The sequence below is a fragment of the Microcaecilia unicolor genome, chromosome 11 (genome assembly GCF_901765095.1).
Source record: "Microcaecilia unicolor chromosome 11, aMicUni1.1, whole genome shotgun sequence".
NCBI lineage: Eukaryota > Metazoa > Chordata > Amphibia > Gymnophiona > Siphonopidae > Microcaecilia > Microcaecilia unicolor.
The window spans coordinates 177537217-177561100 of NC_044041.1; the positions used below are offsets into that span (position 1 = coordinate 177537217).

Here is a 23884-nt window from a genome sequence, read left to right on the forward strand (position 1 = left end):
TAGTGACCTAAAAATTAGGGGGGCTGCAAGGCTGAAGGTTTATCTAGGATGCCTTATAACTTTGCATCAGCCCTTGGGGGGGGGGGGGGGGGGAATCTATCATAGAACATGTTGGAGAGGAGACGGGAACAGAAGGAGGCCACATCATAGTACCCATGGTGGGGGGAGGGAAGAAGACAGCATGAAGCTGCAGGGAACAGGAGCACAGCTGTGGGATTGGAGATGAGGGAGGGAGAGGCCACAGCCTGGGGCCACACAGGGATGGGGAGGGGAAGCCACAGCAAAGAACATTTGGGGGAGAAAAGGAAGATGATGACTGCAGATCAGAGCTTGAAAGGACACAAGGAAGCTGGATGTTTTATCACAGGTGATAAAATCAGGCAGTGAGAAGTAAGTTACAAGAAAATCACCCTAACACCCCCTCAAAAAAGAATAAAAAAAAGATTGCATGATTTCCCAAAAATAGCTTTACTCATGCTGGGACTCCAACCCTTGCAGTTCTGTGAATTCAAATCACCAGTGGGGTGAATGTCTCCAAGATGCCATAGGAGTACTGGAGTGATGCCTCAGAGCTGCATTATAGGGTCCCCAGCATGGACAACATAGTGAGGGGGGCATGGTGCAGGAAGGAGTGGGGGGGGGGGGCTGTGTACAGGCTGTGACACTCAAGCAATGCAGAGTATAAGGGAATCAGTAACTGTCTGACTTTTTCTCGCAGTGTGAGAACTCTTCCATGCGTTGGCAGATGGCTTTGTACAAGGAGATGTCCGGGAAGGCTGAGGACTCCAACAGTCCCGATAAGATAGTGAAACGCGTGCAAGAAGTGTCCGCAGTGCTGTTTCACTTGGAGCTGGTGAGTAGCACACTGTCTGTGGTCCGCATATTATTGGAAGGGTCTCTGACCAGGGTTGCCTGCAGTGTTTGGTGAGCAGAGCTCTGTCAGTGACCCACATAATTCCCACAGTACTGGAGCATCTGAGAGATCTTTCCATGGCCTGCGTGGATTGGGAATATCCTGATGGTCCCTGCAGTGCTCCCTCATATGAAGCTAGTGAGATCAGCTCTGTTTGTTGCAGCTATAATATGTTGGGGGAGGGGGAGAGGGGAGGTCTCTGATCTGAGCAGCATCTAGTAGCGCTATAGAAATGATTAATAGTAGTAGTAGTTAAAAAGATGGTGAAATTTAAAAAATAAAAAACTATTAACAAAATTAACAAAATTGTGTGAAAAAGTGATATTATAGCACTAATGAAATAATAGATAAGATGAGATATTTAGTGCAAATGGCATAGCTTTACATGCCCAAAGTAGTATGTTGGAAAGGATTCACCACTACTTTGGGTATGTAGAGCCAGGGGCGGACTGAGGGTAGTCTGGGCTCCCCGCCTGGCTGCTGCCCGACACCCCCGCTGCCCTGCTTCTACCTGAGGGGTCCTGGTAGTCTGGTGGCCTCTGCAGGGGGGGGGGGCATGTTCTTTCCTGCCCGTTGCGCTGCCGCTATTCCCCTGCCAGCCAGCTTCGCCTTGTTTTCAAAATGGTGACCGAGACTTCCCACAATAGTCTCGCAGGTCTCGACAGTCTCATGAGACTTCCTCAGGGAGTATCAGCCGCCATTTTTTAAATACGGTGGTGCCTGGCGGGGGGGGGGGGGGAATAGCGGCAGCCCAGCGGGCCGGGCAGGAAAGAACATATTCCCCCCCGCTGAGGCCACTAGATCACCAGTGGCTTGCCGGTCATCCGGGCAGAGCCTCTGGGCCCTCGGGCACTGCCCAGTTGCCTGAATGGTCAGTCCACCCTTGTGTAGAGCTATGCCATTTGTGTGTGCCGGGTGAAATATGGTCGTCAGGCATCTGTATTTTAAACTGATCAAGTGTTGCACCACCAATTAATGTTCACTTTTCTGTGTATTTGGTCTGCTGCTCTATATTTCACCTTGGCTTTTGTGAATCGACAGCCTTGCTATTGCTTGGGATCATATTCCAGATCTAAATGATTCTGTAGTTCTTCTAACATTGTTAGAGTCTGCCATGCCTGCAAACAAATACTGAACATCTCTGTACTTCTCCCACTACACCCCACATAAGAACACGGAAAACATTCCATCCATAGGCATTGTGCAATTCCAGATCTGTCACAAAACTCTTCAACAAAATTCTCTAGCAAAATTCTCTGTCTCATCTGCTCGTAACCTTGGGGTCATCTTTGACTCCCCTCTCTCCTTCTCTGCTGACATTCAACAGATCGCCAAAACCTGTCGTTTCTTTCTCTACAACATTAGCAAAATCCGTCCCTTCATCTCTGAGCACTCTACCAGAACCCTTATCCACACTTATCACCTCTCGGCTTGATTATTGTAACCTACTTTTCACCGGCCTCCCTCTTAGCCATCTCTCTCCTCTTCAATCAATCCAAAATTCTGCTGTGCGACTCATCTTCCGCCAAAGTCGCTATGCCCACATTAGCCCTCTCCTTAAGTCACTTCACTGGCTCCCTATCCATTTCCGTATTCAATTGAAACTTCTCTTATTGACCTATAAGTGCATTCACTCTGCTGCTCCCCAGTACCTCTCCACTCTTGTCTCTCCCTACGTCCCCTCTCGAGTACTCCGTTCTGTAGATAAATCTCTCTTATCTGTCCCTTTCTCCTCTACTGCTGATTCAAGACTCCGTTCCTTTTATCTCGCTGCACCTCACGCCTGGAATAGACTTCCCGAGCCTGTACGTCTAGCCCTGTCTTTGGCCGTTTTCAAATCCAGACTAAAAGCCCACCTCTTTAACGCTGCTTTTGACTCCTAACTCACATGCCCTATCCTTTATCCTCACTTCATTATTCCCTTACCCTTAATTGTTCTGTCTGTTTACCTGTCTTATCTAGATTGTAAGCTCTTTGAACAGGGACTGTCTTTTGTGTATGGTCTACAGCGCTGCGTATGCCTTGTAGCGCTATAGAAATGATAAGTAGTAGTATTAGTAGAAAAAAATACTCTCCAGATTTTCATAAATAAGGAGAAAATGTTATTGTTTGCCCTGGTTACGGCATTCTGCAGCAAACTCTGACCCTGGTTCTGTCTTTGTCTGCAGACTGAGCACCCCTTCAAGTCAAAGAAAGCTGTCTGGCACAAACTTCTGTCCAAGCAGCGCAGGCGTGCTGTAGTAGCATGCTTTCGCATGACACCTCTTTACAACCTGCCCAGGTGAGGGGATTGGGAGAACAACATGAGAGGAGCAGCTTGGGGGATGGGAGCTTAGGCATGGGGAGATCGAGAGAAAAGAAGTGGTAGGGGGAAGCTCAGAGGTTGAGAGTCAGAAGGGGGAAGCTTAGGTATAGTAAATCTTCAATAAGCAATGGAGGAGATGTGAGAGAGAGACAGAAGGGGAGCATTGAGGTAACAACGAAAATGAGGAAGGAGCTTGATGGATATGGCAATGTGGAAATGGAGTGGGAAGAACTGAAGGGATGAGGGGGAAACTCATGATAAGAGCAGTGTAAGGGGAAGAGAAGGGGGATTTGCAATATGGGAGCAGTGAGGGGGGAAGGAAAAGGGGAATACAGAGGATGGTGGGTAGTGTGAAAGGGGAAAGAGGGGAAACTCCAGAAGATGGGAGAACTTGGGGCGGGAGTGAAGATGGAAACTTAGAGATGAGGAAGTGTGAGACGAGATGGGATGAGGAAGTTCAAGGGAGGGGGAGTGTGAAAGAGGGGAGGAAATAAGAGGAAAGGTAGAGCTCCGAGAATGAGGAGGCAGTGTGAGGGTGGGAAGGAAGGTTGGAATTCAGGAGATGGGGGAGCACAAGAGAGGAGGAGGAGAGCTTGGGTTGAGGGAATGACGAGGAAAAAATGATGGTAGAAATTAAGGGAGTGTGAGGGGGAAGAAAACGGGTACTAAGAAGAACAGGGAGCATGACAAGAAAAGAGTGTGAGGGAGGGAAGAGGGAGCTTGAGGCAGAATGAGTGAGAAGATGAAAAAGAGAGTTCAGGAGATGGAAGGAGTGTGGGGGGAAGGAAAGAATGAATACAAATTGAGGGTAGTGTTAGAGGAGCTTAGGGGGTGGTAGGCAGTGTTAGGGGAAGGGGAGAAGTAGTTCAAGGAACAGGAGGCACATGAAACAGATGAGAAGGAGTGTGAAAGGGAAAAGCATAGGATGGAAGCAGAGTGAATGTCCACTTCTTCCTGTGATTCTGTTGTACTCCCTTCTTCCCTCTCTGGCAGACACCGTGCTTGTAACATGTTTCTTGAGGGCTACAAGCAGGCTTGGATTACGAGTGAGGAGTATGCGTTTGAAGACAAGATGATTGATGATTTATCGGTAAGTGCTAAATTGGGGTTGGATGTGGTAGGATGAGAGGCAATTTGGTAATGTAAAATAGGGGAAACCTTTCCTCCTACTCTCTGGGTCCAAGTTAAGTTCTGAGCTCCATCCTATTTTGGAGCAGGTTCCTTCAATCTTGATACCCTCATCCACAAGACATTGTGGGATATATAGTTCAGTAATATGGAGGGACACACTACAAGTCCCAGAATGTATTAGGGATGGGAGTTCAGCTAGTAGGACTCATCCTTTCCTGATGCTTGTCGTTTTTCTGTATACTAGCTGGCAGTGTCTCCTGGATTTCTGTCTTCCTGTGAGGCCTTCACCTTTCAGTAAGACACAGAAAGGGTGTCATCTTCAGCTCATGGCCAGCACTGACACTGTGGTGCAAGCCTGGGTCTTGGAAGACAATGAGGCGTATTTTCAGAGCACTTAGACTTACAAGTTAAGTGGAGCGGCATTTTCGATATGAAGTCTAATTCCGATTTTGGAGGTTTTGCACAAAATGTCCAAAATCTGAATAGGAAAGAAGGTAATTTTCAAAAAAGAAAAACGTCTATCTTTTTACTGTTTCGAACAAGGTTTTGTGCTTTGGTCCATTCAAAAAAAAAAAAAAAAACCTCGAAAAAGTTCAAAATAGAGATTCATGCCATTGGGATGTAGGAGGAGCCAACATTTTTAGTAGACTGATCCCCCAGACATCCCAGGAGAACAATGAGGCCTCCTAGAGGGCGCTTCTGTGCACTTCATGAAAATACTCCCAGATGCACATCTCACCTTTGCTCCCTTATCTTGTCTCCTGAGCCCTCCAAAACCCACCCAAAATACACTATCCCCCACAGTACACCACTACAAAGGGGACACTTATATATGGGTACAGTAGGGTTTTGGTGACTTTGGGAGGGGGTCACAGTTTCCACCACAAGTGTGACAGGTAGAGGGAGATAGGGATCTGGGTCCCCCACTCCATAGAGCACTACACTGATCACTACACTACTCCAGGGGCCTGCATGCTGCTCTAATAGACCTGACTTTAACATCTGAGGGTATCATAGAGGCTTTTTATTCACATTTTCGGGGGGTGGGTGGGAGGGGGTCAGTGACCACTGGTGGAGGGTTATTGGGGGGTCACCCCTGATTCCCTCCAGTGGTCATCTGGTCATTTAAGGCACCTTTTTGTGCCTTATTGTTCTGAGAGCAGGTCTAGACCAAAACATCTTCGTTTTAGTCCTGGACGTTTTTGTTTTGTTCCATTATGGCTTGTGATCTGGACGCACTGCAGACAAATTGGGAAGATAAACGTCTCAAAATAGGTTTCAAAAATACTGATTTGGACATTTTGAGAAGAAAAATGTCCAAATGGTGCTTTATGACACTTTTTTTAGATGTTTTTGTCTTTCGAAAATGAGCCCCATAGTAACTTATGGAACTTTGTAAGACTAAGTGCTTTGAAAATGAGCCCCAGTGTATCACAACAAGCTGTGACTGCAGAACAGTGAGATGTTAATCCCGGGTTTTGCAGTTTTATCTTCATTCCTAAACGTTGCTTGTGTTCTGAGGACACATCCCCACATCCTCTAAGAACAGGTTTGAAATCTCAGGCCTAGTGATTAGGCTTCTGAATTGCCTCAAAGGTCTAAGGCTATCTCTCTCTCTTTCTTTATGGATGCCCTGCTTGAGAGAACTCATTTATCCCACCTCCCCTATTTTCCCTCCGTTTTGGTTTTCCGTGGGTTTAGAAGTCTGCTGAGACAGAGGAGGAAGAAGAAGATGAGACTGAGAAGAAACCAGATCCCCTGCATCAACTAATCCTACACTTCAGCAGGACTGCGCTAACAGAGAAAAGGTGAGTTTGAGAATCTAGGGACACTGGCCTGTTAATACTCTGCTGTGATTCCTGCCTAACTCTGTGCTGCCAAATGCATACTGTAAGTGGTGAAGGTTGCTGGATTGGATTGCTGCAAGCTTGACACACATGGCGGCAATTCTGTAACTGGGCATCATAACTTATATGCCCAGTGCGCTGATGGCTAATTCTGTAATTGCATTTGGGCTGCAAAATTCCGTGATAGAATACTAGCAAAAATCAGCATCTATGCTCCTTGAATTAGGTGTGCCTACATGCAGCACATCAACAGTAATTGACAGTTTTCTGTAAGTTATGCATGCAAATGTTGGTCCCACCCATGCTCCTTCACTGGGACCACCCCCTTGCATTTACTCTCTAATTTTATAAAAGGCGCTTAAAATTGCACGCACAATTTAATTAACAATCCTAATAGTGCCAATAATTGGGTGCTAGCGATCAATTATTGGCACTGATTGGCAACAATTTGGATTTACGCACACATGTTGCTAATCGCGATTCTGTAAAGATGTGTGCGAAAAGCCGTTAGTGCACAACTCAAAAGAGGGCATGGCCATGGGGGGAGGGGGGATAGGATACAAACAAAAAAGCAACACTGGGCCTTCAAGACTGGGACAATTGAAGTTCTTTATTGATAAGTGACCTGACACGGGCCGTGTATCGGCGTTGAACAACGCCTGCTTCAGGGGTCAAAGAATAGCTCTGTGACATACATGTGGTGTAGGTTCAGTGCTGAGCTGTGCATTGTGTGATAGTGTGTGAATGTGATGTGAATGATATGAGAGAACAGTGGAGAGGGTTTGAGGTTTTATAAAGGGATTTATATTTTGTATTGGAGCACTTTAGTAGTGTAATAAAAGCTTTTCAAATAGTATTTTAAGAGTGGATAGTGGTTAGTTTAATTGCAGCATTACTTGTGTGTAACTAGATTGGAATTAGGCTACTCATAGTTGTTAGGATCAATGAATATGCATGAGATCTATTTGCATACAATGGAGGCACTGCATACAAATAGATCTCATGCATATTTGTTGGGGAAATCCTGAAAGCCCGATTGGATTGCAGCCCTCGAGGACCGAAGTCGGACAACCCTGTTATAGAATGAGGGGGATTATGCCAGGGCTCACAGACAAGCTAATGCAGTCGTAGGTTTAACAACCCTCCAAATTATTCTGGAGTTTCTAGTCCTGTTTTAAAACGAACTAAATGTATGTTTTTTTTTGTTAAATGTTCTTCTTTACAGCAAACTGGATGAAGATTATTTGTATATGGCTTATGCTGATATCATGGCTAAGGTAGGATAGTCACAAAGAAACCTGTCAACCCTAGTCAGTGCGTTTTAACTAGAGAAAAAGGTGCCGGTACTCAAATGCTAGGCCACCCTTCAGGGGTCGGGTGGTCACTGAGGGACCCACCCCACAATAGCCAGGCCCCCTGCAACCAGTCACAGAATCTATGACAAGGCAGAATTGGTGTGTAGAGCTTGAGCTTTTTCTTTAAAACATGGGGACTGTGGGTCAATTTTAGCGGACAATGGAAAAGGTGCCAGTACTCAGTACCCCCAAGTACCCCCTCAAAAAAAGCCCTGCTAAAGAGTGACAAGATTCCATGCAGAGTTTCAGAGTAGCAACATTCCATATGGAACCCCAAAGAATAGCAAGATTCCATGAAGAATCTCAAAGAGTAGCAACATTCCATATAGAACCCCAAAGAATAGCAAGATTCTGGAATGCTAAAGAACAGTATGTTTTTTCTAGAGAAAAAGGTGCCGGTACTCAAATGCTAGGCCACCCTTCAGGGGTGGGGTGATCACTGAGGGATCCACCCCACAATAGCCAGCCCCCCTGCAACTAGTCACAGAACCTATGACAAGGCAGAATTGGTGTATAGAGCCTGAGCTCTTTCATTAAAACTTGGGGTCCTGGGTCAATTTTAGCAGACAATGGAAAAGGTGCCAGTACTCAGTACCCCCAAGTACCCCCTCAAAAAAAGCCCTGACCCTAGTACTGAATTTTATGCAACATCTTTTTCTTATCAAGCCACAAGCTGTTGGAATGCTCTTCTCTTAGGGTTAGGTCCGAGATTTATTATTTGAGATTTAGAAAATTACTTAAAGCTTACTTACTTAAAAAATTATTTGCGTAATTATTGTTGCTAATATGTCTTTTCTTTTTGCGCGTATGTAATTTCACTAAATATAGCTAGTCCTCTTGATTATAATCTACGCCGAGCTGCTTTTCAGTTTGCAGCAGAATATAAGCATTTATTGTACTATGTTGTATTGTATATGGATGTCTCACGGGATGAGCACAGATACTCGAGCTGTCACCCCTAGGACTTGGTCTGTGGGCTCGGGAGTAGGTATGGGGATACAGGGCTGTACACCTATAGGAATGGGTGGCACAGAGGATGGGCACAGGAATACAATGCCTCTAGGGCTGGGTAGCTGAAGGAATGGGCATGGGGATATAGAACCTGTCACTTCACGGACAAGCTGGTTCTGGAAATGGGCACAGGGATACAGAGCTGGCTAATTCTGCAGATGGATGAGGGGATACAGAGCCTGTCACTCTAGTTGCGGCTGATTCAGGCGGTTGGGCGAGGGGATACAGAGCCTGTCACTTTAATTCTGGGTGGTTCAGGGAAATGAGTGTGGGGATACAGAGCCTCTCACTTTAGGTCTGGGTTATTCAGGGGGATGGGTGCAGGGAATACAGAGCCTGTCACTTCAAAGACTAGAAGAAATCTTTGCATCTTGGGTAATGGCCTCTTGTGTTCTCATTAGAGTTGTCATATTGAAGAAGAAGAGGAGGAGAAGAGTGAGGAAGAGGAGGAATCGGAGCTCACATTTGAGGTATCTGTTCGATTTTAGCTCGTGTAGGTCCCTTATGAAAGCTGTTGAGGAAAAGCGTTGCTACATTTCCAACATTCGGCATGTGTCCCACGTTTGCAGGAGAAGGAGATGGAGAAACAGAAGCTTTTGTACCAACAGGCCCGACTCCACAACCGTGGAGCAGCTGAGATGATTCTACAGATGATCAGTGCATGCAAAGGTCAGACTCTGTTTAATGAGGGTTAGAGGGCAACAGAAACCGTCGCCTTCCCTGGGCAGAGAATGGATCCACCCAGACCCCTCCTGCAGAAAGCAGGCCCAACCCCTTGACCACAAGTTTTGCCCTCCCACCACCCGAAGGCCCTGCCAAGCCTACCTTTAGAAATAAAAAAAGGGCTTAGACACATTAGAAACATGGGCTACAACTTTCAAACTGAAACTCAATAGAGAAAAAAAACTACATTGTTGATAGTAAGCAGCCCTTTTAGGCCTATTACCACCAGCAATTTTGTGATTGATGATGTACTTATAATCTCAATTCTAGTTTAAAAGTATTAGGGGTGTTAATAGATAATTACCTCATGTTTGAACCAGTGGCATAGCCACAGGTGGGCCTGGGTGGGCCGGGGCCCACCCACTTAGGACTCAGGCCCACCTAACAGCAGCACTCATTTAGTGGTAGCTGGTGGGGATCCCAAGCTCTGCCAGTTGAAGACCTCCCCCTGATGGTGCTGAAAGCATTGCTCTCCACTTCAGCAGTCTGAGCTTCCTAAGCTGGCACCTGCGCATGCTCAGTTTTCAGCGCATGCCTGCTGCAGGCTGCCAAGGTGGAGAGCAGTGTTTTTCCCGCCAGTTGAGATATATTTTTAAGTTGGTGGGGGATGGGGTAGAACATTTGGTGCCCACCCACTTCTTATCTAGGCCCACCCAAAATCTGCTGTCTAGCTACGCCCCTGGTTTGAACAGCAGGTCCAAGTGGTAGTTATGAAAATCTTTAAGGTGTTACGGAAACTAAGACAGATTAAGGCCTATTTTGAAGCAGACATATTTCTAATAGTCCAGTCGCTGGATAGCCCACGTCGACTACTGTAACATAGTCTATGTGGGATGCAGAGATGCAATATTAAGGAAAATTCAGACAGCTCAAAACACCACAGCTGGATAAAGTTTTAGAGGATTTAGATACGAGAGAGTGTCTCCATTGCTTACGAAGTTGCATGGTTGTCAGTGGAGGCACGCTCCGTATTTAAAATCTGTTAACTTTTATTATCTTACATTATATAGCCCCAAGCTACATGAAGGAATTAGTGAATTTACCCTACAGAAATTGTGTTACATTCAAGAGAATTCATGATTTCACAAGTCAATATTATGTGCTTGGTTTTCTTATCAATTTACCAAATTTGTTACCTATGAAAATTAGGATTCAAGAAAATTATATCTTGTTTCGTAAGCAACTAAAAGCAATTTTGTTTAACAAGTATGTGTTCAATGAATAGTTGATTAAGTAGGTCACTCTTTTCAAGTACAATTCCCTCTTTGTTAAATTATTAGAAGATTAATTTCTTGTTTCTTCTGGGGCGTATTAGCTACCTTTTTATGTTTTGACATTCTGCCCGATATTTAGCACTATTTAACTGGTCAGAATGGATGCTGACCGGTTAAATAGACCTTAACCAGATATCCGCCAATATTCAGCGGTGGATAAACGACTATCATCCGCTGAATATCCACGGTTAGCAGCTAGTGGATAATCGGTTATATCACGTGATATAATCGGCTACCCGCTGATTTTTAAACCGGGTTTGGTGGTCATATTTGGCCACATCAAACCCTGGTATATCTTTGGCTGGTTTAAAGCTAACCGGCTATGTATGAATATCGACATAGCCGGTTATCTTCAAACCGGCCCAAAAAAACCCGGATATTCAATGCCGGTCACCAGAAATGGCCTGGCATTGAATATTCGGGTTCAGCACAGACCACAGGAGACAGCTCGGCTATCTCCTGCGGTCTGAATATTGTGGCCATTATCCACACTGAAGTTGTATTAGCTATTTTCTTCTGATATTTTTGACAATAATTATAAGCCACATTGAGCTCAAGAGGCTGAAAGTGGGATACAAGTGTCAGAGTAAAGTAAAGTAAAACCCTGGCAGTCTAGCAGCTTTTTTGGGGCAGGAGCGATCCCAAGTTGCTCCTGCCCATGCCACCTGTGCAGTCAAAATGGCTCCTTGGCAGCCTTATGAGACTGCTGCATGAGGTCATGGAAGCCATTTTGCAACTGGAACCAGCATGGGCAGAAGCAATCCCAATAGAAACTCTGGTGGTTTGGTGTAGTGGCCTCTTTGGTGCAGGAGTGATCCCGAGTCGCTCCTGCGCATGCCAGCTCCAATCTTAAAATGACTTCCCAAGACAAAGTGTTCCAGATTCCCATCTCCTTACCATTATAATAATTTTTCCTAAAAATCCATCATTGAACTTTCTCCATCCACTAGTGTGGGGCTGCTACCAGGCCTTTCCAACACCGGGGTAGTGCATGCTGGGGCTGGGAGGTGTTCATCTCTTCAGCATCTCATCAGTTGCATTCTGACACTGACTTGGCTGCTGGCTCTTGGCAGGTGAGACAGGCGCCATGGTGTCCTCCACCCTGAAGCTTGGTATCTCCATTCTCAACGGTGGCAATTCAGAAGTGCAGCAGGTACTGTCTCTCAGCTTAACTTCTCAGGTTCTGGCCTGGCTTTTCCTTAGCTGACTAGTCCCCTTGGTCTGTAAATTCGAATAAGAGATGGGACGAATTAGGCATTCCAAGCACACTTGGGTCTTAGGTTGATTTTTTGTTTCCTTTCTAATTGGAAGAAGAAACAAAGGCCTAATATTCACAAATGCATCAAGTGCAAGTTTCTTTGTATAACTAAGTCCAAACTCACAATTGCTTTTAGCAAAATCTTTTTAACAATAATGAGGAACAGGACTTCAGAAGCTCAGCTTACTGCCTCCGCTATTAAAGACAGACTTTCTACTGACCAGACTTCCTCATTAGTCTTTAAAAAAAAAAAAAATCTGCCAATAAATACTTTATTATCTTATTCATGGGGGGGGGGGGGGGGGGGGGGGGGGGGGTTAACTTTCTTGTTTTTTCAATTATTTTTTAATTACTTCGGTCCTTCCAGCCATGAATGTAGCAAGGACACTTATCTGCAAACTGAAGGTTCTCGCTGGTTCGCTCTTACAGAATGAGAACCTTCAGTTTGCAGTTAAATGTCCTTCCTTTATTCCAGGGGCATAGCCAGACACCCAACTTTGAGTGGGCCTGGACCCAAGATGAGTGGGCAGAAGAACCCCTCCCTGTCCCACAGATGATTTGGTCTCTCCTTGTCTCACCTGCATGCCATTTGCTATTTACAAGGTATGCAGGAGGAACAGTAGTTGGGAGTTTTCAGCTGGTGGGGCTTGGGAATCCCTGCCAGCCACACCATAGGTGTGCTGCTACTGGGTGGGCCTGAGCCAGGCCCACCCTTGGCTACGCCACTGCTTCATTCATCATGGCCGGAAGCACTGATGTAATTAAAAAATCATTGAAAAGACAAGAAAAATTTTTTTTAATATGAATGAGATAATAAAGTAGTTATTGGGAGGTTTTTTAAGACTAATGAGGAAGCCTGCTCAGTAGAAAGTTCGTCTTTAATAGCGGAGACAGTAAGCTGAGCTTCTGAAGTCTTGTTCCTCATTATTAAACAGATTTTGATAACGCCAGTTGTGAGTTTGGGCTTAGTTATACAAAGAAACTTGCATTTGATGTATTTGGAGTATTCCTTTTAGGAAGTTTATTGGCCAATATACTTTATTAATCTAATATTCACAAAACAATTTAACTGGGTGAGGGAGCCCTTTTACTAAGCCGTGTAGGCACCTACGTGCGACCAAAACGCATCAATTTGGAATTACCACCCGGGTACCGCATGGCCTTGGTGGTAATTTCATTTTTTACACGCATCCACTATGCGTTCCAGAAAATAATTTTTCGTTTCTGGCGCGCGGTGCTACCAGTCGGTAAAAGGCATTTGACACACGTAGACCATTACCGCCCGGTTAACGCATGAGACCTTACCGCTAAGTCAGTGGGTGGCGGTAAGGTCTCACGCCCAAAATGGACATGCGCCAATTTTCATTTCGCTGCACGTCCATTTTCGGTCAAAATTTTTAAAAAAGGCATTTTAACAGGTGCGCTGAAAAATGGATCTGCCCGCGTCCAAAACATGCGCTTACACTAGCGCAGACCGTTTTTCAGCGCACCTTAGTAAAAGGACCTCTGGGAGAGACTTCTGGCCAGATAAATCATGGTAGGCTGGCCGTTGATATTCAACAGCACATCAGCTATGACCACCTTGGCAGAATCTGGGTGGTCCTGGAAGTTATTCAGTGTTGGTGCCTGCATAACTAAGCAGATAAGTGGGACTGCTTTCAATAGCAGTCCTGTCTTTGTGTGGTTAGCTATGCAAGTACTGCACTGAAAACCAGCCATACCCACGTAACGAGAGGCTTCTGCCAACGACGCGAATATTAAGTACTGGTTCCTGGATACAACACAGCACTGAATATCCAGGTATAATGTAGCTAGGGCAGTCAGCATTTGCAAGAATTTTCACCACTGCTGGCTGAATGTTGACCTGAAAATATTGACCTGAAGTCAGCCTAGGAGATGTAAGCCAACGCTTACTTGTGTGTGCCTCGTGGTGAGCGCTTGATGAAGGAAATGTTTGAGATGGATGCTTGTGTAAAGAGATGCCAAAAGAAAGAAGCAGAGGGGACTGACTTGTTCTGAATCCTAGATCAGGGCCGCTGAGAGACTGGGCCAGGCCCGGGACAAGGCTGCCCCCGGGGCCCCCCTCCACCCGAGGTCGCCGGGCACCCCTCCACCCGCCACCGGGCCCTCTCTCCATCCCGGGCCGTCTGCACTGACCTTAAGCGCCTCACCTTCAAAAGCGCAGCAAGCAGCGGCAGACCACTCCTTCCTTCCGTGTCCCGCCCTCGCGGAAGTTACATCAGGCAAGGGTGGGACACGGAAGGAAGGAGTGGGCTGCCGCTGTCTGCTGCGCTTTTGAAGGTGAGGCGCTTAAGTTCATTGCCAGGGAGCGGCGGAGGGCGGGCGAGCCTGACTGCGGTGGCGGTGCCGGGCCCCGGGAATTTTGTCCCTCCTGTCCCCCCCTCTCGGCGGCCCTGCCCTAGATCTTCTGTGATGACCTCCCCCTGATTGTGTTTTGCTACAGAAAATGTTGGATTACCTGAGAGAGAAGAGGGAAGTAGGATTCTTCCAGAGTGTCCAGCTGTTGATGCAGACATGCAGGTGAGCACTGCCTGGGAATCATAAGTGTGACAGTGGTCCTTGAAGATAAATTTATCAATCCTTCATTCATCCATAGATGGAATGAAAGAAAGTTTGGAAATTCATGAAAATTCTCTCTCAGATACAGAAGGGCTATCTCTAAAATGTAAAGCAATAGCAGTTCTGGAAATACAAAATGCCAAATTAGAAGTGAAATTGTTACATTCATTTGCATGTTTTGCATCTCATTACTATGGACCCTGTGCTGACTTAAATATCACCGTGATAGGGCAGCACAAGCTGCGCTAATGCCTTTAAGGAGCAAATTATGTGATTTACAGCCCTAACTCAGCTTGATAACTTCCCCCTAGGTCAGTGATGGGCAACCTTTTGAGCTTGGTGTGTCAAAATTCGCCAAAAAACCGAGCATAACTCGGGTGGTGTGTCACTTCGAGAAAAAAACCATAATTTCGCGATATTTATAGTTTAAATAACAAAAATGTATAATTGTAATATAAAACTGTATTTAATAAACCAAAAACTAATTATTTAACTTACCTACTTAGTGACTTCTTTGTTCATCTGTCAGTCGGTTTCTTTTGTTGGTCTTGATATTATTTAACTTGTGTGGGGTGCCATGAACTAAGATAAGTGAGGGGGAGGGGGAATTCTTTAACTAATCTGCCTATTAGTGACTTTTTTGTTGCTGAATTTCATTGGCTAAATCTTCAATTGAAGGTTGGTATTTTGTACACTTCAAGCCCAAGCAAGCGCTACTAACTTCATCTGTCAATCTGTTTCTTTTGTTGGTTTTGATATTATTTAACGCTGAGAATAAGGTTTCACAAAAGTACGTAGAGGGAAAAATTGTGAGTAAAGCCATTGCTATATTTTTCAGGGTGCTAAAAGTGTCTGGTAATCGGATCCAGGCACTCCAAATTTCCTGGTAACTCAGATATTCTCTTAATAATTGCATCTTTATTCTGCATATCGTGAAATAGAACTGGTGCACATCTTAGGAGAGTTTCTTTAATAAATTCTCCCTCACTGAGTGCTTTTCCATGCTGAGCTATGGAGTGAGCAATGCTCAAACTTGCAGATGTTAAATTTGTAGAACCTTTTACAAATTTAAGGATGGACTTAGATTGGCTCTTATAAAAGTGTAGCTGCCTGGAAATGTATTCCTTCCGTTCATCCTCACTTTTTTTCAAGAGCTGGGAATGATTAGTTTCAAAATGTCTATTTATATTCCACGTTCTGCTTACTACCGTTTCAGTACATAGAACGCAAAATGATCTGCCATTTTTTTCTATAATGCCATACATCTCGGTCCATGTCTCTTGAAAGGGTCGGCTACTGCTACTACCACTTCCTTTACTTAACCTTGGTTTTTTATTTTTTGAGTTCTCCATCAGGGGGGCAGAGACAGAAGATAGAATTATAGATAGCCTGTTAGCCCTAACTAGCCTAACTGACCACCTTATGTAAATTAAGATGGCTGCCGCTATTTCTAATGGCGGGAAACGGCACCCATAGCACATGCCCTCGCCTCTCCCAGCCTCCCCCTCACCTATCTCAGTAATGGTGGTCAATTACAAATCCACGACACCCCAGAACAGTAGATTGGATGATGGTTGCTGGTAATGGTGATCACAGGGCCCTCAGAGATGCGTCCCCCACGGCATTCCGCTGCTCTCTGCTCCGCCGGCCAGAAGTGAGGAGCCGGGGCAGAGGGAGCAGCAGGGAGGGAGCCAATAGGAGCGCACACGGCACACCCCCAGCGGGTAAACATGCACCGGGTGATTTCGCCGGGGGGGGGAGGTCGCGCTGCACCGGGGGGGGAGGGGGGGCGCATCGGCGATCCGCCCCGGGTGTCAGCAAGGAACTCCGCTGCTTCTCTGTATGCGGCCACATGCGGCCGCGTGTCACTGAAAATGGCTACGCGTGTCAGTACTGACACGCGTGTCATAGGTTCGCCATCAGGGCCCTAGGTAGTAAAAAAAAATGTAGCAATCATTAAAAAAAATAATCTACAATTCAGTAACTAAGGAGCCATTTTACTAAGCTGTCTAAGCATCTACCAAAATGGAGTTATTGCCCAGCTACCGCTTGACTCTTGCGGTAATTTCATTTTTGGCGCACATCCAAATTATTTTTGGATGCGCGTATTGGGCGTGCACCAAGTGGCATTTGACGCGTGAGACTTTACCGCTAGGTCAATGGCTGGCGGTAAGGTCTCAGACCCAAAATGGACGCGCGGCAATTTTCATTTTGTCCATTTTCGGCAAAAATTTTTAAAAGGTATTTTGTGCAGGTGTGCTGAAAAACGGTTCTGCGTGCGCCCAAAACATGCGCCCACACTACCGCAGGCCATTTTTCAGCGCACCTTAGTAAAAGGACCCCTGAGTTTAGAGTAGAATTTTTCAGAAAGACAATGAAATACACTTCTGACTCAGTCACCCAGTAGAGATAAGGATGTGGCAGCAGGGGTAAAGGAGTGCTAAGGAAAAGATTACAAAGCATGTATCTTGGAATGAGAGAGAGAGAAAGTGTGTGTTTCTCTGTTTTGTTTATATGTTTATTGTTTATCATTTATTTATTTACTAGACCGTCACTTATTACAAAAAGTAAACCAGAACGGTTTACAATATAATATAACCATAAAATCAATGTTAGAATACTATAAAAACACACTTTGATATTCATTTCTGATAGAAAAGCACAGCAAAACCAGAGAGCCATAAGTACATAAGTACATACTGTAAGTAGTGCCATACTGGGAAAGACCAAAGGTCCATCTAGCCCAGCATCCTGTCACCGACAGTGGCCAATCCAGGTCAAGGGCACCTGGCACGCTCCCCAAACGTAAAAACATTCCAGTCAAGTTATACCTAAAAATGCGGAATTTTTCCAAGTCCATTTAATAGCGGTCTATGGACTTGTCCTTTAGGAATCTATCTAACCCCTTTTTAAACTCCGTCAAGCTAACCGCCCGTACCACGTTCTCCGGCAACGAATTCCAGAGTCTAATTACACGTTGGGTGAAGAAAAATTTTCTCCGATTCGTTTTAAATTTACCACACTGTAGCTTCAACTCATGCCCTCTAGTCCTAGTATTTTTGGATAGCGTGAACAGTCGCTTCACATCCACCCGATCCATTCCACTCATTATTTTATACACTTCTATCATATCTCCCCTCAGCCGTCTCTTCTCCAAGCTGAAAAGCCCTAGCCTTCTCAGCCTCTCTTCATAGGAAAGTCGTCCCATCCCCACTATCATTTTCGTCGCCCTTCGCTGTACCTTTTCCAATTCTACTATATCTTTTTTGAGATACGGAGACCAGTACTGAACACAATACTCCAGGTGCGGTCGCACCATGGAGCGATACAACGGCATTATAACATCCGCACACCTGGACTCCATACCCTTCCTAATAACACCCAACATTCTATTCGCTTTCCTAGCCGCAGCAGCACACTGAGCAGAAGGTTTCAGCGTATCATCGACGACGACACCCAGATCCCTTTCTTGATCCGTAACTCCTAACGCGGAACCTTGCAAGACGTAGCTATAATTCGGGTTCCTCTTACCCACATGCATCACTTTGCACTTGTCAACATTGAACTTCATCTGCCACTTGCACGCCCATTCTCCCAGTCTCGCAAGGTCCTCCTGTAATCGTTCACATTCCTCCTGCGACTTGACGACCCTGAATAATTTTGTGTCATCGGCGAATTTAATTACCTCACTAGTTATTCCCATCTCTAGGTCAGACCCCTGCGGGACCCCACTAACTACCCTCCTCCACTGAGAATACTGGCCACGCAATCCTACTCTCTGCTTCCTATCTTTCAACCAGTTCTTAATCCATAATAATACCCTACCTCCGATTCCATGACTCTGCAATTTCTTCAGGAGTCTTTCGTGCGGCACTTTGTCGGCCAATTAGTAACATTCATGCAAATTACTTAAATTATAATCACCATCATAAAAACATAATAAAAGCAAAGAGATATTAAAAATTCTGTTCCCCCCCCCCTTGTTCTCCTCTTCTCTCTCTTTCCCTTCCATCTGTCTTCACTTCTCCTATCCTTTTCCCTTATTATATATTTAATTTAGTATTAGACATTATCTTCAAATATGTCTCGAAAAAAAATTAGTTTTTAAGATTTTGCGGAAATGGGCTTAGGAGTTTTCAAGCCTAAGTTCTTTAGGAAGGCAGTTCCAGAGGGTAGGGGCTAAGAAGAAGAATGCAGATGTTCGCGATGATTCCCATCTGGCTTTAGATGGGGATGGAATTACCAGTCTGTTGTCTGTCAATGACCGCAGTATCCATACTGGTGTATAGGGAATAATAAGATTGGATAAATACGATGGACTCAGTGAATAAAATGCCTTATGTGCCAATGTAAGAATTTTAAATTTTATCCTAGCTTCTATTGGAAGCCAGTGTAGTTGATATAACAGTGGGGTAATTCTGTCGTATTTTGAAGCTCTGAGGGGGTGTATATGTGAGTGGATGTGTATCTGAGTCTGAGGTCTCAATGACTGCTAGAAGCCACCAGTGCTGGAATAGCACCCATGATCACAGCTCATTTTTAAGTTATATTTAAATGAGGTATTCAGTATTCCACACATATGATCAGAGCACTGCACTCTGATCATAGGGGCCGAATAGAGCTGGCATTAGGGTTAAAGCTCTTCCTCCCCCCCCCCCCCAGTCCATGCTAGGCAGCCTGGGCTGCCACCGTCAGTCCTGGGGATCCATTGGACCCCCAGACCCCCAATTGCTGAGGCCTTGGTAGCCTAGTGTCCCCTAAACCCCCACACCCCCCTGAACGACACAAGGGCAAAAAAAATCCGTGGTAGCCCAATGGGCTACACACCCAACCCCCCACACAGCATGGTGGTCTAGCAGCCCCCTTTCTTCCCCCCCATACCTCAGTGTGATGGAGGAGGGAGTAGCACTCCCTCTTCTTCCAGCGCCGCCTCTAAAATGGCGGCGCCCTGCCCAGTGCATCCTGGGTTGCGGTGGGCGAGGCTTCCCTACCATATAAGGTGCCCTTGTGTTGGGGGGGAGGTTGCTGTTTGGGGGGTGGGGGTTTGGGAGGGCACTAGGCCACCAGGGCCTCAACAATTTGGGGGTCCGGGTATCCCACGGACCTATGTTTGACAGGTCTGGGCTTTTGACAGCCCGAACCTTTCAAACAAGTGCAGGAGGATTGTACCTGAGCGCATGCCCAGGCACAATCCTCCCGTGCTTTTACCCCGATGATCAACGCTAACAACACGCTTAAAATAGCATGTTATTAGCGTTGATCATTGGAGAGTTAATTCCCCCTGCTTTTCCGGTGCTAGTTTTAGGGCGCTGTTTCAGAATAGCACAGGGAATTGATCATTGGGCTGTGAGTGCTTTAATGGATTGTGGTTGATAGAATGGGTTGGTGGCAGTGGCGTAGCTACGGGGGGCCTGGACCCCCTGTCGACGACCCTCTCGACCCCCCCCTCCCGCCGCCGTGGGCTACCTTTGCTGGCGGGGGACCCCAATCCCCACCAGCCGAGGAGGTCCTCTTCTTGCCTCGAAGGCTTTGTTCTGTTTCTGACGTTGGACGTCAGACTCACAGAAACAGAACGAAGCCTGGCTGATCTGCAAGGCTTCGTTCTGTTTCTGTGAGTCTGACGTCCTGCACGTACAACGTGCAGGACGTCAGAAACAGAACGAAGCCTTCGGGGCAAGAAGAGGACCTCCTCGGCTGGCGGGGATTGGGTTCCCCCGCCAGCAAAGGTAGCCCACGGCAATGGCGGGGGAGGGTTGGCAGTGGGAGGGGGGTCGTCAAAGTTGGCGGCGGCACGGGGGGGGAGGTTGGCAATGGCGGGGCGGGCAGGGGGGGGTCGGCGGTACCGGGGGGGGCTAAAATGTGCCCCCTCACCTCGGGCTCTGGACCCCCCCTCCCGGTGAAGTCTGGCTACGCCCCTGGTTGGTGGACTGGTTGAATAAGTAATTAACAAGAGTCTTTACATGTAGCCCAATCTCTTTAGAAAGACCTATGGTACTATTCTCATGCCCGATGCTTGCAGATTATACAGCAAGTAGGCTTTGCCCTGTTTGATACTGAGATTCTGTAAAAGGTCCAAAATTAAACCAGGTAAATTCATTTGGATTTGGATTTCATTACATCTTGTTATCATCTCAATTTTTCATTATGACTTTCCTGCCCTGAAGTGTCCTGGACCTGAATGCCTTTGAACGTCAAAACAAAGCAGAAGGACTGGGGATGGTGACTGAGGAGGGGACAAGTGAGTAACAAAACATAAACCATTCTCATTATGGGAAGAGAAAGGAATTTGGATTAGGCTCACATCTTTTTCATTTGTGGCTCAGATGAATTGCATTCAGGTACAGTGGGTCATCAGAGGACTTGCAGTCTAAGTTTGTAGCTCAGGCAATTGCCCAAGATCACAAGGAGCCACGGTGGGATTTGAATCCCGGCTTTCCTGCTTCTCAGCCCATTGCTGTAACCATTAAGCTACTCCTCCACCGTATCTGCTGAGTGCCATACTGCTGGTTGCGGGTAAAGAAATGCCCCCAGCTTCCACATACAAAGAGGAGCGTGAGACGCCACCCCCTCCTCACTCTGTAATCTTGCGTGCACATTTCTGCACTTAGCACAGGTTATAGAATAGTGCCATTATGCGCATAAGGTAATTAGCAAATTAGCTGCTAATTGGCACTTAGTGGTAATTCATAGAAATCTATAGCACATAACTGCAAGGGGGCAGTGGGTGTGGGAGGGGTATTCTCAGCACTAGCGTTATGATTCTAGAATACCGTCACTTATGTATGCAAACCGTATTTAGTCGCAGTGATTTACACCAGCCAATGACATGGCTTAAGCAGCTGCATCTAAATATTGACACATAACTGCCGTCTTATGCATATAATTGCTGATGTAGAATTCACGCTTAGCATTCTAGGAGCCGATATTGAAACTGCGGGAGGGAGCCCGGCTAGCTCCTGTGGTCAGCACCGAACCCACAAATTCAATGCTGAGGCTGTATCCAACGACCGACATTGAATTTCTGCTAAAACATAGCTGGTTAAGCCGATATTCATTGAATAACCAGCTATGTTATAGCGGCCAAGGATGGACCTGCTATTGACGTGGGGTCTGTCTGTCCACGAAACTTAGCTAGTCAGCCAAGGAATATTGGTTCTAATCAGCTATGTTGTGCAACATAGCCAGTGACCGGGCTAGCCACTAAGCGGTAATATTAAGCTGAGATAGCCTGCTATTTCACACTGAATATTAGCGCTTAGCTGGCTTTAGGCTATTTAACAGGCCAGGAGCCATGTCCGGGCAACCGGGCAGGTTTTGCCAATCTGCCCATTTGTCCGGATTTCTGGACAAACGGGCAGGCTGGTGGGCGGGCCGTCATACAGCCCGCCCACCAGCCTGCCCGTTTGTCCAGAAATCCGGACAAATGGGCAGATTGCTAGCCTCCCTTCCCCTTACTTACTACTGTCCTGGTGGTCTAGTGACCTCTTCGGGGCAGGAAAGAGCCCCCTCTTTCCTGCCCAGAGCGCTGCCCTGCATGCATCCTTCTTGTTGCTGATCTCGGCACCGATTCAAAATGGCCACCGAGAATTGAAGTCTCGCAAGGTCACTTCACCTCTCGGCGGCCATTTTAAATCGGCGCCGAGATCAGCAACAGGAAGGATGCATGCAGGACAGATCTCCGGGCTGCCCCGAAGAGGTCACTAGACCACCAGGGCAGTAGTAAGGTAAGAGGTAAGGGGAGGGGGGTGACGGGGAGGGGGAGTGACAGGGTGTGTGACAGGGGGGAGGGAAAAATGTGACAGGGTCAGAGCGAGGGCGTGAAAGGGGGCGTGGTGGGGGCATGTGTCCTCCTTTTGGGGATTAGGCGGGGGGGGGGGGAGGCAGGAGGTTGGGAACTTGCATAGTCACCTCTGTTCTATCAGTAAACTGATGACCTGTTTGCAGTGACAACATTCTGACACCAGGTAACCTTGGGAAAAAAAGGGAAAAGCAGAGAAGCAAAGGATTTACTCAGCTGAAGGCAACAAAACTTTATTTCTTAGCTGTCACTCTAGTGTTGTCTTTCTTTCCCTAGCAAGAGACGTCAGCTTGGTGGTCTGCGGTTTGGTAATACCACCCCTGTTTGGATACAGATACGGGATCCCAGTCAGGCCTAGAGGGACTTTGGGCTCCACAGCTTCAGTTACTCTGGAATCTGGGCCCGTCCTATTTTAATACCAACTAAATCTGTTCTCCATTAATACCTGCGAGTATTTTAATTGTATAATTGATGTCTGGTTAATTGCAGAGTACCATTAATAATCTTGTTGTCTAAAATGACAATTAATTGACTTTTTTCCCGTTGGTGCAGTTCCAATTAATGTTTAATAAATAATGTTAATAATAATTTCCTTTTTCCCCTTTTGCCGTGATGTGCTGTGGCCATCTTATTCCTCCTTCCTTCTCTCTCACTCCCCTTTCTCATTGGCTCCCAGTCATCAATCGTGAGCAGGGTAAATGATCCGTTCCATTAATGTCTGTGTTCTCTGTTCTAGTCTCTTGCTTAACCCAATAAAACAAAACCCAGATCCAAAAAACTGATCCAAATCCTACCAGGTTTTATGGGGTAGGGGTTGGGTTGCAGGTGAATGAGCTTGCATTGATATGGGAAGGAGGGATTGAACAAACCAAGAAGTGGGAAATGAGGAAAGGCTGGACAAACCTCAGGTTCAACAGATAAAATTTATTGCGTAAAACCAAATGTCAAGATTCTATTGTGGGAAAACAAATGTCAAGACTCAACACGGTACCGTGTTTCGGCATAAAAAGTGCCTGCCTCAGGAGTCTGATGATACGGAAATGAAAACGAGATTATGCAACTGAATGGAAATGAATTAGTCTTTAAAAAGATTGTGCATGCATGACAGATGCGCTATTGACACCTAATACTTCAATAGATTAAAGTACCTTGTATAGCGTGAAAACTTATCTCTCCGATAGGGTTCGAGTGCTAATGGGATTTGAGCCCTTTTTCAGACTTGTAATTTTCTGTGTCATTGAATGGAAAATGTAGTCCTTAAGAAGCTGTATTGCTAAGTGATTATTGGGTAGAAATCTTTCAGGGGAGAGAACATTTTTTTGTCTCTTTCTATCTTTCCTCAGTCTTCCGTCTATCCGCTTTGAGATCAATGTTCAAAACGATTTGACCAGGCGGGCGAGGCTCCTGGATGGTTAAATAGTTTGTGAGGGGTTAGCTGCTGATACTCGGCGTCACTTAACCGGATAGGGCCGCTGAATTTCAGCACTAACTGCTAAAGCTATAGCCAGCTAGTTTGGGGTTGGTCTGGTAGTGGAGTCAGTACTTATGCGATTAAGTGTCGATATTCAGCACTTAACTGCCTAAGTTAACCAGACAGATAAAACTCAGGGTCCTGTTTACTAAGGTGCGCTAGCGTTATTAGCACGTGGTAAACAGTGCATACTAATGCTTAGCGCACACTAAAAAAGC

At 46.0% G+C, this 23884-nt stretch overlaps 1 protein-coding gene across 7 annotated transcripts in view; it reads left to right on the forward strand.

Annotated features, from left to right (window-relative positions):
• RYR1 (ryanodine receptor 1) overlaps window positions 1–23884 on the forward strand; it is a 246068-nt gene that overhangs the window by 183114 nt on the left and 39070 nt on the right. For 4 of the 7 annotated variants that reach the window (XM_030218373.1, XM_030218376.1, XM_030218374.1 and 1 more), the window contains 11 exons: window positions 719–853; window positions 3082–3194; window positions 4212–4308; window positions 6051–6157; window positions 7422–7473; window positions 8964–9032; window positions 9132–9231; window positions 11633–11712; window positions 14282–14358; window positions 20562–20635; window positions 22872–22889. In XM_030218373.1, the coding sequence (XP_030074233.1) occupies window positions 719–853; window positions 3082–3194; window positions 4212–4308; window positions 6051–6157; window positions 7422–7473; window positions 8964–9032; window positions 9132–9231; window positions 11633–11712; window positions 14282–14358; window positions 20562–20635; window positions 22872–22889 (922 nt within the window). The remainder of the gene's footprint in view (window positions 1–718; window positions 854–3081; window positions 3195–4211; window positions 4309–6050; window positions 6158–7421; window positions 7474–8963; window positions 9033–9131; window positions 9232–11632; window positions 11713–14281; window positions 14359–20561; window positions 20636–22871; window positions 22890–23884) is intronic. The other 3 variants (XM_030218375.1, XM_030218378.1, XM_030218379.1) reach the window with 1 other exon arrangement.